Source organism: Eufriesea mexicana, unplaced genomic scaffold, assembly GCF_001483705.2.
Source record: "Eufriesea mexicana isolate 0111107269 unplaced genomic scaffold, ASM148370v2 scaffold58364, whole genome shotgun sequence".
NCBI lineage: Eukaryota > Metazoa > Arthropoda > Insecta > Hymenoptera > Apidae > Eufriesea > Eufriesea mexicana.
The window spans coordinates 28644-46673 of NW_016963458.1; the positions used below are offsets into that span (position 1 = coordinate 28644).

An 18030-nucleotide genomic window follows, 5' to 3' on the forward strand; every position below is an offset into this window, starting at 1 on the left:
CATCCCGACTCTGAAGCTCTGCTATAAACTTCTTCTTTGATATGACCCCACGAATAAAAATCAAGAGGTGTAAGGTCAGGCGATCTCGGAGGCCGGGCAATTCTTCCTCCACGACTAATCCAACATTGATAAGTCTCTTTGAAAATGTTTCTCACTCCTCGGGTGAAGCGTGGCAGAATGCCATCGTGTTGGAAAATGACTCGCTGCCGAACAGAATAAGCCACTTCGACTAATAATCTTGGCAGTTCTTCGCGCAGAAAATGTAAATAAGATTCTCCTGTTGAATTACATGGCATGCGACAAGAAATATGGGCCAATCGTCGTGTAATCGTCGAGTATTCCAGCCCAAACAGTGACACCGAATCTCTCTTGAAAATGTGCTCATAAGTGCGTATTAGGAACGTTATCACACCACCTCTAGCGAATTTTGCTTCGTCCGAGCATAAAATTTGACAGAATTTGTGGATTGTCGTATTATTGAATTATTCAATGAGAAAAAGCCATTCGCGATGTGCAATCTCGTTCTCTTCGTGCTTGCATTTCGAGTTAAACGGTTCGGATATATTATCGCGGAATGTCCGATAGATTGTAGTCACACAAGTGTTGTATCGCGAGGATAACTTGTACTCTCGTAAACTGAGTCTAGGATCGTTATCAATGTCTTCTAGAACGTGATTTTCGATAGAACTTCGCTGACGACACACGATCACGTCGCTGTGGTTAGAAAGAACCATTTTCCAAAAAACTTCTTTGTATCGTTCTCCAATCGGGAACCCTCCGATTAGGATATAGCACCTTGTAATACCGAATGACAGCGGATAAATTTCCGTTACAGACTCCCAAAGCTCGGATCATACCAACGTATCCCAGATTCGTGTAAGTCATCCTGGTAAACTATCGAAAACTGAGTGTTGAAGTACAGATAATTCCAGAAGCATACCAACAGAATGGTGAAACATTGTTCACGAACACGATAGACAATATACATCGGTGGGCGAATCGTACTTGGTCGTAAGTGGAAATAACACGAAGCGAATTTTCAAACTAGATTATCTCGAAAAGGAAGTCGAAATCGAAAAAATTTTGCTGCTTTTTAATTTTCTTGCTTTTTAATAAGGACCCACCTCCAGCTCGTGTCACACCTACGTGTTATTCGGGAGCACCCTGTATGTATATATGTACATGAATATATATGTATATATCGATCTCTGTATTTATAATACATACAGATTGTACAATTACGAAAACACATAGTAGCGTGTATAATATATATATATATATATATATATTTAATAAGTACGTGTAGGCGTGTGTTTGTGATTTTTCGGGGCATTTGATTTTTTTTTTTTAAAGCGAACAATTATCAATTCCATAATTGTTGGGTAATTCTATCTAACGGATTCGACTTCTATGTGTAGATATACATACATATATACAGGGTGTTCCCGAATAATGCGTAAAAGCGAGCTGGGGATCGTTCCTTACGAAAAAATCAAAATTTTTTCGATTTCGGCTTCTTTTTCGAGATAATCAAATTCGAAAATCCACTTACGACTAGCAACAAGATACGATTCGTCCACCGACGTATAGTGTCTATCGTGTTCGTGAACAATGTTTACAGGACATTTACGAATTACCGCGTTCAGGAAAGAATGAAAATGTATTTCGTTAACTTTATTATTAATTACAAAATTGCTGAAGTCAATTGCCTCGTTAAATTGCAGGCGTATGAACTCTAGGTAATGTTTTCACTCTTCGTACTTTCAAATGCATGATTAATACGTTGTATCGATTCATCCCGACTCTGAAGCTCTGCTATAAACTTCTTCTTTGATATGACCCCACGAATAAAAATCAAGAGGTGTAAGGTCAGGCGATCTCGGAGGCCGGGCAATTCTTCCTCCACGACTAATCCAACATTGATAAGTCTCTTTGAAAATGTTTCTCACTCCTCGGGTGAAGCGTGGCAGAATGCCATCGTGTTGGAAAATGACTCGCTGCCGAACAGAATAAGCCACTTCGACTAATAATCTTGGCAGTTCTTCGCGCAGAAAATGTAAATAAGATTCTCCTGTTGAATTACATGGCATGCGACAAGAAATATGGGCCAATCGTCGTGTAATCGTCGAGTATTCCAGCCCAAACAGTGACACCGAATCTCTCTTGAAAATGTGCTCATAAGTGCGTATTAGGAACGTTATCACACCACCTCTAGCGAATTTTGCTTCGTCCGAGCATAAAATTTGACAGAATTTGTGGATTGTCGTATTATTGAATTATTCAATGAGAAAAAGCCATTCGCGATGTGCAATCTCGTTCTCTTCGTGCTTGCATTTCGAGTTAAACGGTTCGGATATATTATCGCGGAATGTCCGATAGATTGTAGTCACACAAGTGTTGTATCGCGAGGATAACTTGTACTCTCGTAAACTGAGTCTAGGATCGTTATCAATGTCTTCTAGAACGTGATTTTCGATAGAACTTCGCTGACGACACACGATCACGTCGCTGTGGTTAGAAAGAACCATTTTCCAAAAAACTTCTTTGTATCGTTCTCCAATCGGGAACCCTCCGATTAGGATATAGCACCTTGTAATACCGAATGACAGCGGATAAATTTCCGTTACAGACTCCCAAAGCTCGGATCATACCAACGTATCCCAGATTCGTGTAAGTCATCCTGGTAAACTATCGAAAACTGAGTGTTGAAGTACAGATAATTCCAGAAGCATACCAACAGAATGGTGAAACATTGTTCACGAACACGATAGACAATATACATCGGTGGGCGAATCGTACTTGGTCGTAAGTGGAAATAACACGAAGCGAATTTTCAAACTAGATTATCTCGAAAAGGAAGTCGAAATCGAAAAAATTTTGCTGCTTTTTAATTTTCTTGCTTTTTAATAAGGACCCACCTCCAGCTCGTGTCACACCTACGTGTTATTCGGGAGCACCCTGTATGTATATATGTACATGAATATATATGTATATATCGATCTCTGTATTTATAATACATACAGATTGTACAATTACGAAAACACATAGTAGCGTGTATAATATATATATATATATATATATATTTAATAAGTACGTGTAGGCGTGTGTTTGTGATTTTTCGGGGCATTTGATTTTTTTTTTTTAACTTACCATAGTAACGTCATCTATTTTTGAGATACTTCGAACAAATATGTTGACGCGTACAATCGCGGGCCCATCTAACATAGCAAACAGAATAAATAAAATTAATCAATCGTTGAGTAATATGAAACACATCGAGGGGGTGTAATGAAAAAGAAAGAAACGCTTCTCGAGTTTTCAACGCTTTCGATTAACGAGAAAGACTATTTTCTTTTTCTCTGTTTCTCTATTTTCTTTCAGTGGTGATCGTTTAACGTTCCCGCCAATCATAGGCATCTCGTTTGTCTATTTTTCTTCCTTAAGCGATCTCCCTTCGTAAAGGGTGATCCGTTCTTTGGTCATTTCCGCTGGGAACCACGAACGGGAAAAAAATATTAAAGAAAGATGGCCGTGAAGAATCGAAATTCCCGAGGCAAAGGAAGGGCAAAGACAAAAATCGAGACCGATCCTCTTCGAAGGGGTTTCGTTGGGCGTGCCGGGGCCGAGAAGAAAATGGAAATGGAAACTGAAACGATCGACGCAGAAACTTCTTGAAATTTTTCGAAATTCTTCGGAACTTTTCGGAACTTGTCGCCTGGACTTGCAAGGATTAAAAATATACCTTTAGATTTTGCCAACGTTTCTTTAGACAATGTCACGAGTATCGTAGAAGCTGGGTGTATACAATTCGCTCGAGCTCAAGATCATTTCCTAAGAGTAGATCAAAATATCTTCGTTTCTTAAAGGAACCTGTTTAAACGGGTCAAAGATTATTTTTCAATTGCATTCAAATTACTTTCTCCGTAATTATCGAATTATCGTGATAACGAACCTGTCACGCGTTATTCTAATGAACAACTTCGAGGAATCAAGTTGAACTGATCAATGTATGAAGCAGACTAGTGAAACGGTATCACGCAGATTTACCATTGAAAATAAAAAAAGAAAAAGAATAGTATCGAAGGGGCAAGAAGAAAAGAAGACAAAATATGAAAAGAAAAAAGAGCGAAGGTTCCATATACACATATATATCATTTACGGGTTTTCGAGTCACGGTTTTCACCATAAAAATTGAAAGCAACAGCATGATTACCATATTGAAATCACAAGTGAAATAGATGGAGAACATACACGCAAACATACGCGCAACACATTGTCTTCGTCGCAATTTAATTCGTTAATTCGAAGAGGCTCTCTTCTCCTGTTCAAATGCGTCAGACTTACGCAAAGCAATTCTGTGCAATTACTTTGCGTAATTAGAATGGCGACACAGGGTAACATCGATCGCCCATACGAGCGTGAAACAGAAAGGAAATCGACATCGTTTCTTCCCTGTTTTGTCTCTTTCTTTTCAATTTTCGGAAATATTTACACGAGCGCAGGCTATCTTGCGAGGACCCATGGAAATTTCGTTAAATATTTCGAAAAATGAATCGTATGCGTGCATCTGGCATAACGAGTCTCGTCTGTGTTACATCGTCGCATATTCAACAATTTATTTAACAGTCAATTGTTGATTGGACGTGCTAAGCGTATCGTCCTGAGCCATACAGAGTGTTTGCGTTACATTCCGCCCTACATGAACCAGGACAAGACGTCGGACACGTTGTTCCTGTGGTAAGTGTCAAGCATTCGCTATCCTTACTTCGCAAGGTTCGATTGACACTCTATAGATTTACGGGTTGAGAAAGCGATCGAAAAAGAATGAGAAAAGAAATGCGAAAGAAATGGACAAAAGAGAACGAAAAAGGAACGAAAAGACGATCTTGCTTGCATTTTAAAGCGAAACGCAGAGCTACCGAATGATCGTCGAAATGGATCCGGTAAATTAATCCCTTCAACGTCAGGATCAACTATCCTTCCCATCCAAGACGTTTCTTTAACGTGTATGCTTTTTGGAAATCATTGCACAGGGATTGCAAGAAGCGTCTTTGGCTTTGTGTTCAGCGTTGTGGAAATTTAAAGAGGGTTGTCGCGAAAGACTTCTGCACAGTCTTCCAAAGTTGCAAGAGTTTAACCTTCTTATCCTTTCCTTCGTCGAACGCAATCACGACGTGCCAACTCTCGTCGATTAACACGTCGATCAATGTCACGAATCGATCTCCTTAATCGCCTTCGATCCTCAAGTCTCGACAGCTTCGCACTTCCACGAGTAATCGAGTAAAACGATCACGAGTAAAACGAGCGGAAGAAACAATCTTCGCGGATTTCTCGTCGTGCGAGGAGTGCAACCGGCAGACACGCATGCGCGGGGATGCGAGAACATGGCGACCGTGGTCTCCGAAATGGCGGAAGCCGGTTGCCATGACGATAATGCCGGGACGCGTAGGCAACTCTCGCCTAGCATAGACCCTGATCAGCACCGCTTTCAACGAATTATTTCATCGTCTATACTCACATCGTCTGACACGTTGAAAAGGTAGAACAAGTAAAACGTTTCCAATTATCATTCGTGAACGCAATTAACGTGGCAAGATGTCGCTAAGTCGTCAAGCGCTATGAAGAACTACCAGAACGGGGATGTAAAATTGGAGGAAACCTATGAGACCAAAAGTAAAACATAAAACGCTCTGTCAATGTTTATTAGAAATCTTTTTCCTTCCACTTTACTTCCTCTTTCTCCGTTTTCCTTTCTTATCGTCCTCACCCTCCCCTTCTTTGTCTCTTCGTTTTTTCTCTCTCTCATTCTCTCTCACTCTCTCTCTCTCTTTTTACCCCATCGTTTTCTTCGTCCCTCTGCAACGTCTGTGCTCCTATGTAGCGTATAAACGTGTATGTACATACGTGAACATAGAAGCTAGAATGCCACATGCCTGTATCTATGCTAGAGATGCTAATTGGTTTGTGTGAGATTAGTAGTTCTAAATTAAGGAGAGTCATGTATACATAGATGAAAAAAGCAACGGATATTAACAGTATCTTGGTTGTGTGATAAAAGTGGGGTCAGGGTTGGGGGTGGGTGAGGCTGGAATCAACAAAGTACAGACGAGTTCGACGGGACAGACAGACTTTTAACTAGAGTCTACGACGGGGGTCTATGGTGACGTGTTTCGCGACAGTGTTCCCAGATCGAAGGATTTAATGTCAGGAAAACGACCCTCGATATCTAGAAACGTGGTATACTATTGATCGTGAGAGAAAGTTCGAATTAATTACAGGACGTCTGGGAAGGTTCTCGTTGCTCTTCGATTACTAAACGGTGACTTTAACTAAAAAAAGGGAAAAAAAAGATGCTAAAGATCGTTAAAAAAAAAAAAGAAGAAAAAATTGGACGACCTTTTGTTAGCTCGGTCCCAGTTCAAACTTCCCTTTACCATCGATCGTGTGATCCGTCAATGCGGTTCTAGCACGAGGGCAGAAACTTCGACAGAGATCTCGTACGAATTTCTAAGAAAATGATCTCTTTCGAACGCGGCGGAAAAATTCGTATAAAATTCTTCGTATACAATCTCGAATCGAGACGTTCCCATAAAAATTCTCATTGAATCTGGTATCACTGGCAAGAGACGGATGGTGTTGATACAACAATGAATGGTAACGGAGAAGGGACAAGATGCTAGACTGCTGCCATTGCTGTTGTTGCCCGTTCGCGTTGGTGCTGAGGCCTTGTTCAAAGATCTTTTCTCTTTTTTTCTTTTTCTTTTTCCGTCCTTTATCTTAAATCGATTATCGAGGCTCTAAAACCTACATTGCGCCTACTGTTATCATTGCAAGCAACAGAAAAATAAGGAAACAGTACCCGCCAAGAGAGAAATGGCATTGCACCGCTTTGTAAAGATTTTTGGATTGGTTTAATGTATACTTACCATCTTGATGTCACTAATTGTCGCAATGCTTCGCACAAACAGGTTTACCCGGACAATGGCCGGCCCATCTAAGGGCAAAAACAATAGAGCCCCCTTTTAGTCAGTAAATTTTTTTCGTGTCTTACAATACTCTACTGGAATAGTTTGTTTTTTAATTTATTTTAGTTATGTATATATATAGATATTGTTGTTTCTTTCAAGTTATTCTCGTTTATAGATATCTATTCTTTTTCTTCAGTGTTCTTTACTGTTTCTTTTTTCGTGGTTGCCTACGAGTCGACGAGTGGCCGTGTATTTTCTCTTTTCACGAGGATTATTCGGGTAACGGGGATAAAATTGAGGGAAATCGTGAGAATATTAAATTCTTTTCGAATTTCTTCTTCGCGTGGTCTTCGAGTTATTTCTTCTACACGATCGTTCGAACATCGAACGGATCAAGGATTTATTTAGTTCTGGGATAGACAGTCGTTCGATACGTGCTAAATTCTCAGGGCAAGTGGTACTTTGAGGGTAACGACACACACACACGTAGTGGACATATAACTTATCACGAGCTAGTCTTCTCTGGTATTTATTAAGAAAGTAGGTGTGCTCTTGTAAGAATTTGAGAAAAGTACACGGTGTGAAAGGTCTCTAACATTAGGGACAAGATGTCTAAAAGCAACGTTTGAAGGCTATGGGCAAAGTGCTGTGACGGGTTATTCGAATCGAGGTACGTCACACAAAAGCCAAAAGAGATTTGGTAATTAGGTTGTCACATTTAGAATAGAAGATTTTCCAACTATGCAGGGTGTTCCATGAAACTTTAACGAGGTAGCTTCGAATAGAAAGTGTCGATGCAATGGCTGCTGAAAGTTTCCAATCGTTTTATACAAATAAAAATATCTGCTTAATATTGCATTACTATACTAAACTGTTTGTAAAAAGAATTTTGTTAATATATAAATTAAATACAGATAAAGACACAGATTTTCGAAAAGCTCTCAAAAACCATTGAGTGGAGAAAAATTCTCGACCCAAGTTAGTTGTTTATACGTTATATTTCAAATATTTAAAAGATCTATGAAACACCCTGTAGGTACGTGTAACTACTACAAAGTACAAGTGTGTAATCATCTCTCCCTAGTTTCTATAATTGCATTAACATACACATATACGAGACGAACCCAATAAAACATTTTATTTAATTAACGTATCGCATTAATTCCGATAATTCCTCGTATTTATGTCCCAAAATAGCATCGCCATCTTACCTGCACACGTAATTCGTCAAACCCAATAAATTCATCTGTCTTTCCTTCTCGTTTCGCTTCTTTGGATACAGCACGAGAAGCAATCGCGTAAAAATGATTAACAAACAAACGTTTTGTCACAAAGACACAGCCAAAACGAATCTCCCCCTGTTTCTAATTAGAAACTCGCCCGTGGTGGTGAATTGGTGCGGGCCAAAAAGAAATAGAGCTGCTATGTAAATACGCTGTCCGATGGTAAAGAGAAAGAAAGGGCAATGGTACATCTAAAAATGGTAAAAAACCTCGTGACAACATGAGCCTCGAGGCGGCAACGAAGTCGACAGTAATTATCGACGATATACTGTACCTCCCCTGACCTATCGAACAATGGGAATTCGCGGTCCAATTTTCCTAGACGTTCAATGCCATTGTCTAATATTCTGCACTGCACGGATCACGCTTTTGACACATAATTAGGACCAATCGAGCTTGGTACGGAAGTCCAGCTCGATCCGGTTGTCGGAAAATTCCGAGGGGGGGAGATCGCGAAGAGGAAGACGCCGAAGAACAGTCGAAGAATAAAATGGCGAACCTGAATATCGACACTCGCGTAATTCGTAGCTCATCGACGAGCACTCGGCTCGATTCGACCAATTCGTGAAACCGATAGACTCGCAATGTCCCGATCGTACGGACGAGAAACGAAAATATAGGAATAAACGTCGAATAAGTCGATCGAAGATTTAACCACGATTCGACGTTGCACACGATGCACTGAATTATTGAACCGACAATAAGGAGGACTGGAAAGAGGAATTTCATTAGCAATGAAGTACTCGACAGAGGTAGTACACGGTTCTACGAGCACGTTGGCAGAAACATTAGAGAAGGAGAAAGAATAATAATAAAGACAAGACAGGAGAGTCTTCTACGGATACTATGTATGCATGTCGCATCTGCGAATAGAAGTACGTCTTGTCTACGTTTCCATCCACTTCCTTGCATCGCAAAGTGAAAAAGAGAGAAAAAAAGGAAACCTTCGCTTCCAACCGAAGTGGCACCATCCCTTCTTTTCTCAGCACGGTAGCATCATACCCCACCCCCATCACCCCTTTCCTTGCCCATCCCTGTCATCATCTTCATCTTTAATATCTCCAGCGGGAAATTTCGTGAATTATCACCTTGCGGTACGCTACCTTGCCGTTTAGGCTCGACTTGGAAAAATAAATCAGCGTGTCGATAACTTGCAACTGATCTCTCATCTTGTTCTGCCAGATAAGCAAAAGCTGAGTGAGTTACATGTGTCATGCTGCGACTGCCATCTTACACAGACTCAAACGGAAGAAGCAAAATTGATTCGAGTGTTCTACATCCTACTCTTTCTTTCATTTCATTTTTTAACGTTACTGCTAACTTAATGCTTGCAGATTTTCTAAAAGTTACGAAAGCACTCGACGAATATCATTTTACTGTCACTGGAAACTTCAGTTACTCTGAAATTTTTAGGCCAAATGCAAATAGGTTTTACAGGGATATACCAAGGCAATGATAAATTAATACGATATACAGGGTGTTTCGATATCAGAAATCAACAGAATATGCAATTGCATAGGTGAATAGACGTAGATTCTTTGGTCTAATAAACCTACGCGTTTACATCTATTTCCACGTCATTCGAAAGTAATAAAAATTCAGATTCTCTTGTTACAGGATTTCTTAAAAGCTCGATCGAGAAACTGCAGCCAGTAATAACTGACTCTGAAGCTTTATCGCTTCAAGAATGATCGAGAAACAGACGTAAATTCATCAGACCAAAGATCTTCCTTCTATCATCTTCTATCCTGCTATACTCTCTTGATATCCACCTCTGAAACACACTGAATTGCCAAGCAGACTATCAGTACCTCGGTATACGCCTAACGTAGTTAATGGCAAGATCAAGAAAATATCAGAGGTCTAACATCATACCAGTCCAAAAGCTCTGATTCGATCGTACATCGTCGTAAGTCAAATTTGAAGTACGTCAGGAATAGAAAGGAGTACTTATGCCAATTCTCGTGCAAAAATCTCATTCCTTCGTGTATCACGATGTACTCAAAACTGAACAGAATAATCTCAAGTATGCGCTTACGTTTCTATGAAAGCCAGTATCCGTAAGTGTATGCGTGTATCAAGATCAAAACGAGATAGCGGTTTCGTGATCTAGGTGACGTTTCGCTGTCACGGAATGGCAGCATACCGTGCCAGCTCGTCGTTGACCATTGCTATCGCTATCGTTCCAACAAAAGTGGTGTCGTGGTCGCATTTTGTCTTTCGATCCGCTGCGAACTCGGCAGGCTTGCAATTTGTCGGCACACTGCCAACGGGATGTTACCTCGAATGTACCTCGTTCCTCTTTGCCACGCTTTTTAAAATATTTCACGTGCTTGGTCGGGTATAAAGCCTATAGCGAACCACGTGTATACGTGTCCTCGCTGCGGGTACGTTCTGTCTCGAATTTTCCTCCCACGTATATTTATCATTACCATCTCTTCCGTTCTTTTTCCCGGATTTCTCTTACGTAGCAACGACAATACCTAGTCAGGTAAGAATTGCGCAAATCGACGGTGGGATAGTTAAACAACAGTGGCACGAAACTCAGCGAAATCCAGTTCTGTCGGGACGTATGGATCGTCGATTAGAGTTACCGACACGTGCCTCACAGTGCGGCTAAAGTCTTGGTTAATTTGGTTAATAGGACTAAATTAATGTTAACTCTAAGGAAAGAAACGAAGATCGGATCGTGTGACTCTAGCGTAATCGATTTGGAAGATAGAGTATGCTAGGTACCGAGTGCATGGTAAACAACGTTACAAGAGATCGCAAGATTTTATTCGTTACTCGAAACTGGAACTGGAATGTTCTCTTTTCCTGTTAAACGTAAACGGAACAGAAGCAGCAAGATCTGCTAGTCGCGTTGGAATATCGCAAATATGTTTCAAACACTTGTTCTAACTTTTCAAATCTTTAGCATGTTGCGCTACGAGAACACGGGCTATTTATCGCCGACTGGAATGCGCATTAATTAATCCTTCCTTGCGTGAAAGAATCAACTAGGTATCCACTTGCAGGACTCTGAATCAGATTAGAGCATCATGGAATTTCAGTCGCAGTTCTCGTCAGCAGCACAAGCTGACAAACGAATTACCCATTATCCGAGGCTTATTTAAGGTAAGCTTGGGCTTCATTGTCTCCTTAACCGTATCCGACTTCTTATGACAATGTTGGTATAATTGGTCGATTTTGGTAAGGAAGGCTGGAAGGAATAATGGATATAAAAAGGAATATCCATATATTTACCTGTTACATTTTCTCCGTTGGGCCGGATACGCGCGTCGTACCGTCCTGGTCCTAGAATCTTGTCTAATACCTCCTTCTCCTTTGCCCGGTAATTTACCGGTACTTCCGCCGCACATCTGCAATTAAACGTGCAAGTACGTGAAATTTTGATAAATTTCCGCGAGAACCTCGTAAGAGGTGTTTTTACTCAAATTTGTGTCTACAGTCGCTCCCGAAGATACCGGAATGCTTCGAGACCTAAACTCGTTAGATTTGGACTTGGGAAACGACACTGCTCGCTAAGATAAGGTAAAGTATGCGATGAAACAACAGCAAACCTTATAACTTTTCTCCATGATAATATATAGCTTACGATAAATTCTTCCGATAAGAGATCTCAGCTCGTTACCAGATCTCCGTTCCAGATCTCACGAATTGCTTTCGTTACTAGATAATTAACTTAACAGAATATTTCACAATGTCACTCACGCACTCTGAACACCTCGCTTTAGGTGCAGTATTATTTTCCAAGTCTCCGGTCCTATTTTATTTTATCTTATTTGCTCGACGATCTGAATACAAATTCGATACAAAATCGTATTTACGAACCACTGTGTATATACTGCGCACGAGCGATACAGTTTCGTTTTTCAAATTACTGTTTTATAAATTGAACACGTGAAACGCGAAAAATATTACGAGTACAAAACGGAAAAAATGGTTGAGTCGCTTTGAATCTCAACTTGCTACCGATTGGTCGCTACTAAAAGTTGACTGCCTCGAATATTTGAAACGGCTTTAATCTTTCGTGAACCGTCAGGGTTGCTCAACAGCGGAAGAACTCGTTATAAATTATCGTCGTACGGCACTGATGGCCCACGAGTGCCTTATCTCCCCTAAATGTCTCGTATCACTGTTTCAGAGATCGAAACACTTGTACCGAACAAGTATGCACGAGTTGTACGTACTTTATACGAGTGGCTCATTTGCCAAATCGATTAACTCCGCGGGGAAAAAGGAAGAAGGTAGAAATTATTTGAAATATCAAACGTTAAACATCGGTCAACTGTTACGGCCATAGAATTTTAAAAATGTCAGGGAATGCAGTTATCGCTTTGACCTGTGATGCTCGTATCGCTCGCGTGCATTATACTCGATGATTAATTATTAGGTAGTTGAACGCGAATAATTTGCACGTTACTCGCCGATATGAACTACGATCTCGATTAACTTGCAAATGGTCGCGAGTGATCAGTGCAAAGATTCCAATCTATTTAACCGGCATGAATTATCAATTCTCATGGCTATCTGTTGCAATGCAGAGGATCGTGAACGTACCTTGATGGAAGTGGCAAGACTGTTAGTAACACCAACAACTTCAATACTCCAGGCCACATTGCGGCAGCCTGTAATACAGAAACGAAACGACTGTTTAATTGCAGAAAATGATTTCAAGCTATTTTAAATTGTCCAATTATAGGATTTTATAGAAAAATTCGGGCAACGCAGGGACCATAACAGCGTTTATCACGGTGTTTTATTGCTTGGTATGTCATATAAGATCAATTACGCGAGTTATATTCCTTAAATATTGTACTCATACGACGACAGACAATCGTTGAACGACGTGGGTTACAACTAACGAGGACATTATTGCATTCTGATTAATTATAGCGATCGGGTCACAGGTGTATTAATTTCGGTGATGAGATAGCGATATCCGAGATCGAAAAGGATTTGCAAAAATTGTAATTAATATTTGCTTGACTGCAGTGTGCACGGTTAAAAAACTAAAAATTAAAATTAGAGTCCCACCAAGCGAAATTCCGGTCTGATCCATTAATATCTAGCATGATAAATTACACGTGTCACGTGCCAAGGTGTAAATAGCATCATCTCACCTGCACGCGTAATTTGACAGACCCGACAGTCCACCAATTCTTCATTCTCGTTTGGCTTCTTTAGGTGAAGCGTGTGAAGCAAGCGTTTTGCGTCAAAGATACAGGCAAAACGAATCTCCCCCTTTTTCTAATTAGAAACTCGCCCGTGGGGGTGAATTGGGGTGGGCCAAAAAGAAATAGAGCTATGTAAATACGCTGTCCGATGGTAAAGAGAAAGAAAGGGCAATGGTACATCTAAAAATGGTAAAAAACCTCGTGACAACATGAGCCTCGAGGCGGCACGAAGTCGACAGTAATTATCGACGATATACTGTACCTTCCCTGACCTATCGAACAATGGGAATTCGCGGTCCAATTTTCCTAGGCGTTCAATGCCATTGTCTAATATTCTACACTGCTCGGATCACGCTTCTGACACATAATTAGGACCAATCGAGCTTGATGCGAAAGTCCAGCTCGATCCGTTGTCGGAAAATTCCGAGGGGAGAAGATCACGAAGAGGTAGACGCCGAAGAACAGCCGCAAGATAAAATGGCGAACCTGAATATCGACACTCGCGTAATTCGTAGCTCATTCGACCAATTCGAGAAACCGATAGACTCGCAATATCTCGATCGTACGGACGAGAAACGAAAATATCGGAATAAACGTCGAATAAGTTGATCGAAGATTGAACCGCGATTCGACGTTGTACGCGGTGCACTGAATTATTGAACCGACAATAAGGAGGACTAGGAAGAGGAATTTCATTAGCAATGAAGTACTCGACGGAGATAGTACACGGTTCTACGACCACGTTTGCAGAAACATTAGGGAAAATGTCGCATGTGTGACTAGAAGTATATTTTGTCTACGTTTCCATCCACTTCTTTGCATCGCAAAGTGAAAAAGGAGGGGCAAAAGGGAAACCTTCGCTTCCAACCGAAGTGGTACCATCCCTTTTTCTCTCAGCAATGTAGCATCGTACACCATTCCTATCACCTTCGTTTTTAATATCTCCAGCGAGAAATTTCGTGGATTATCGAGTTGCAGTACGCTGCCTTGCCGTTAAGATTTCTTTGCAAAAATAAATCTGTGTGAATGCAGTGGCGTAGTCGAAGCTCGTATTTCACGTTTAGCATTTGTCTCTCGTCGCTTCCTCATCTTGAATATTTGATGCCAATTAACGATATATGTTCTTTAGAAGAATGTCCAATAAAATTCTAACATCACTTTCTTCGGAAAACCTACGTACATCGACTATTAAGCTTTGTTTATATTTGTTCTATTTATATTCGTTTACAAATATCCATAATTTAGCGAAATATCTTCGCGAATAAATAAGTAACTTTTATTGTACGTCATAGGGAGAAAAATTGAAGGAACTTGTTGAAAATAATCGAGGATGAATTTGCGCGTTTGAAAGAACGCCAAATTATGAATATGTAAACAGGGAAAACGATTGCCAGGTGGAAATCACTATAACGCGTTGTTTAAAAGCTTAAAAGTCAGTCGAAAGTGTTGGAAATGTTAAAAAATTGCGATGCTTAATTACCAGAAGGACGTTTATTTAATATTCCACGTTGAAAGTTTCATTTGCGCTTGTTAAAAATCTAAAGCGAGAATCATCAGCGAATATTTTATCTCATGCATTATTAATTCTTTCAAAGTATTTGCCAAATCGCAAAATATTATTCAATTAGTTATTTAGTCTAATTCTTGCCGTCTGGACGAAAATAGATTGATCGATAAAAAAAGATAAATTTAGAAAAGTTTCGACGAAACTTATCGATCAAACTTTGATAGTTTCCAGAAATTGCCTAGTTTAACTGCCACGATTGGCCCCGATTTTCTAACTAAATTTTCTTTCCTCGCTGCAGAGATTCACTTGCATCGAATTCCGCTTTTCGACACGAGTAATTAGTTTCTAAACACATTTTTAAATTACGAAAAATTATCCTGTCGATACTCTGAAAGAATTAACCACGCAAAGCAGGTATTTTTAATTGAGTTTAAAATGCGAAAAAAAGGTAAATATTTCAAGGTACACAGTTGAAAAATTGAAAATTAGTTAAAAAATTGTCACTACCGAGGGCAGAATTAATTTTAGAAAAGAGGGGAATAAAAGGGCAACGATATTTGCATAATTTCACGCTGTCCAGTAACACGCACACCTATTCTACACGGCGAACGCCTGACCGCTCACTGACCTACTCTACTAGAGAGTTAAGGCACCTTACTTTTTCTCGTTGGGCTATTTTGTCCTTGCGTACGTTGTTTTCCTCGTCCTGCGTAGTTTCCGTCGCTCAGGCACGCGTGAAATCGCACCAGGCCCTCGCGCGATTATTATCGAATGTAAACCGTTTGATATCTGACGAGGGGGAAATGATCGGGCGTGGTTAATTAAAAAACAATCTGGGAATCCTTTGCGATACAAAATTAATAAACTCTGTCGGTAATCAAATCTGCTTTGTAATTTCGTCGATAAAACCGCGTAATTAGTAATTAGTCCTCGTGACAAGTATCGAAGGAGACCAAGTGACACAAGTGGCCGAATCGGGTAACAAAAGTGACTTTTCGTTAAAGGAAGCGGTGAAACGATAAATTACAAAGCTCCTCGTTAAACTATCTCGGAAATACGACGAACTTGATCTAACTCGATTTAACCTAGTGCACGTGTATTACTACGTACTTTGATCCTTTCGAAATAAAATAAGTGGAACAGTCGATTAAATAATAACGATGTATCGCGAGTTCCATTTAATTACGCAAATCGTGGAAGAAGTTGAAAGTTGAAAGTAACAACACGATATGCGAAAGGCAAATGATTATGGTTCGTGGATACGTCGAACGAATTAGGTCAGCGTTGGATATGGGAACGTGTACGCGAATGTACGTGCACGCGCGCGCGCGCGTGTGTGTGTAGAAGCGCACGCGCATGTATGCGGGTGCGTGCTGTCGTACGTGTGTGTGTGCGTGCACTACCCGATGCGCACGCGTGACGTGTGTGCGTGCGCGAATGTTGAGCGCGCGCGCGCGCACGTGTATGTATGTGCGTGTGCGCGCGCGAGTTCGCAGAGGCGGGTGGGCGATTGGACGTGACGTGTGTACGTATATGTGCGTGTGTGCGTGCGCACGCGCGCGCAAAACATGTTTATATTCCTATTTGTCGAGAGCGCTTAAGCAAGGGCTGCGAAGAAATTTCTTTAACAAACAAATCGTCGATACACGGATGTGTTGTTAAGCAATTGCTTCTCCGTTGTGGCTAAACACCTCCATCTGGTGTTAATTTTAATTAAGTAAAATTTGTTGTACTCTTCCACGATACGTCTTTTATTTCGAAATTCACAAAGGAATGGTAAAAAGACAAAAAACCTGCTCTCTCAGTTGATATACGTATTTCAGATATAGGACGGGATTTATCATTTTTAGCTTCGCATCGTTTTACGTTGCATATAACTAGTAGGGGTAACCGTGTAACGAGGCATCTCTACGATACCACTGAGAGCCGACAGTAACGAGTTAGTCGTTAGTCCACGATAACAAAGCAACCCTATGTTTTTGTAACAACTAGGTAACCAACTTTCAAGCAGAAGTTAAAGGATCCATATCTGTGTTACGCACAATCCCCCACCACAACCTCCATCTCCTTTTGCTATTCTATCTACTGTTATTCACATTCCCGTTTTCTTTGCAAATCATATTCCGTTCATCTATACTACTCTGTCTCAATTTTCCACCAGAAAAATTCGCTACTTGCTGATTTCACTATTGATTTCGTTTATTCTGGTTCGAACTTGCTTCCTTCTGCGAGAAGGATCTCTAGAAATTTTGTTTTTCGTACCAACTTCGCCTACTTAATCGTCAAATAGATTAACGCGAGAGTGAATCACGATTAATTACGATAATCGATTTATATGCGTTTCAAGTAGACGTTTCGAATGTTTGATCGTGGGTGGTGGCCCCCAATCGTTGCAGCACACAACATTCTTAATGCCTTTCAAATTTGTCGTTGCTCAAAGTTAATTTAGCCTATGCACTACAGCGAATGAAAAAAATGTGGTTACCTGGAGAAGCTGATAATCCTAGGCAATAAGGGTTCCGTGATGCAGTGATACTGGCATAGTGCTCTCCGATACGACACTGGAACTCTATTCGATTCGTGAAGTGTCCTACCTCGGAAGGTTCGTCTCCTGGACTGCCACCGTTCAGAAACCTACATACACTCACACCTACTACCTGGTTGCTGGCACGCTATTGATCCTGGCCCAGACACCCGTCGGCCCACGCAGACGCTTAGCGTTGCCGCGTCGTTTTAGCAACATGACGTCATTCGATTCCCCAAACCCCGTACTACCACTGGGCTAGTATGCATCGTCCTTTTCTTCCCTCGGTTCATACGGTTACCACCACGAGCGCCACTAATTCTCGTCTAACATGTCCCACCTACCGTCCCGACTTGCATCTCTACTAGCAAATGTCGTGATTTTCAATATGACCGCATCGCAATTGACGTGTATACTCGTAGAATTATGCATACTATCTTAAACATGTTTTTATTGTATTTTCTTAAATGAATTTCTTGTTCATTTGAAGAATATACGTTATAATTCGATATATTCGTCATATTTTCATAAGAAAATTCTTTCGTTTAATTCGCTTAATTCGTTCATT

General features: G+C 40.6%; 1 protein-coding gene across 8 annotated transcripts in view; it reads right to left on the minus strand.

Moving 5' to 3' along the window:
• The window catches only part of GluClalpha (glycine receptor alpha 1), a 36063-nt gene extending 18563 nt beyond the window's left edge, over positions 1-17500 (minus strand). For 2 of the 8 annotated variants that reach the window (XM_017910034.1, XM_017910030.1), the window contains exons 1-4: positions 17424-17500; positions 12815-12882; positions 11498-11613; positions 3151-3218 (exon numbers count right to left, since the gene is read on the minus strand). In XM_017910034.1, the coding sequence (XP_017765523.1) occupies positions 3151-3218; positions 11498-11613; positions 12815-12873 (243 nt within the window). In that variant the 5' untranslated portion in view covers positions 12874-12882; positions 17424-17500. Of the gene's footprint in view, positions 1-3150; positions 3219-6926; positions 6995-11497; positions 11614-12814; positions 12883-15596; positions 15728-17423 lie in introns of those variants that run through there. The other 6 variants (XM_017910035.1, XM_017910029.1, XM_017910032.1 and 3 more) reach the window with 4 other exon arrangements.
• Between the last annotated feature and the right edge of the window lie 530 nt (positions 17501-18030).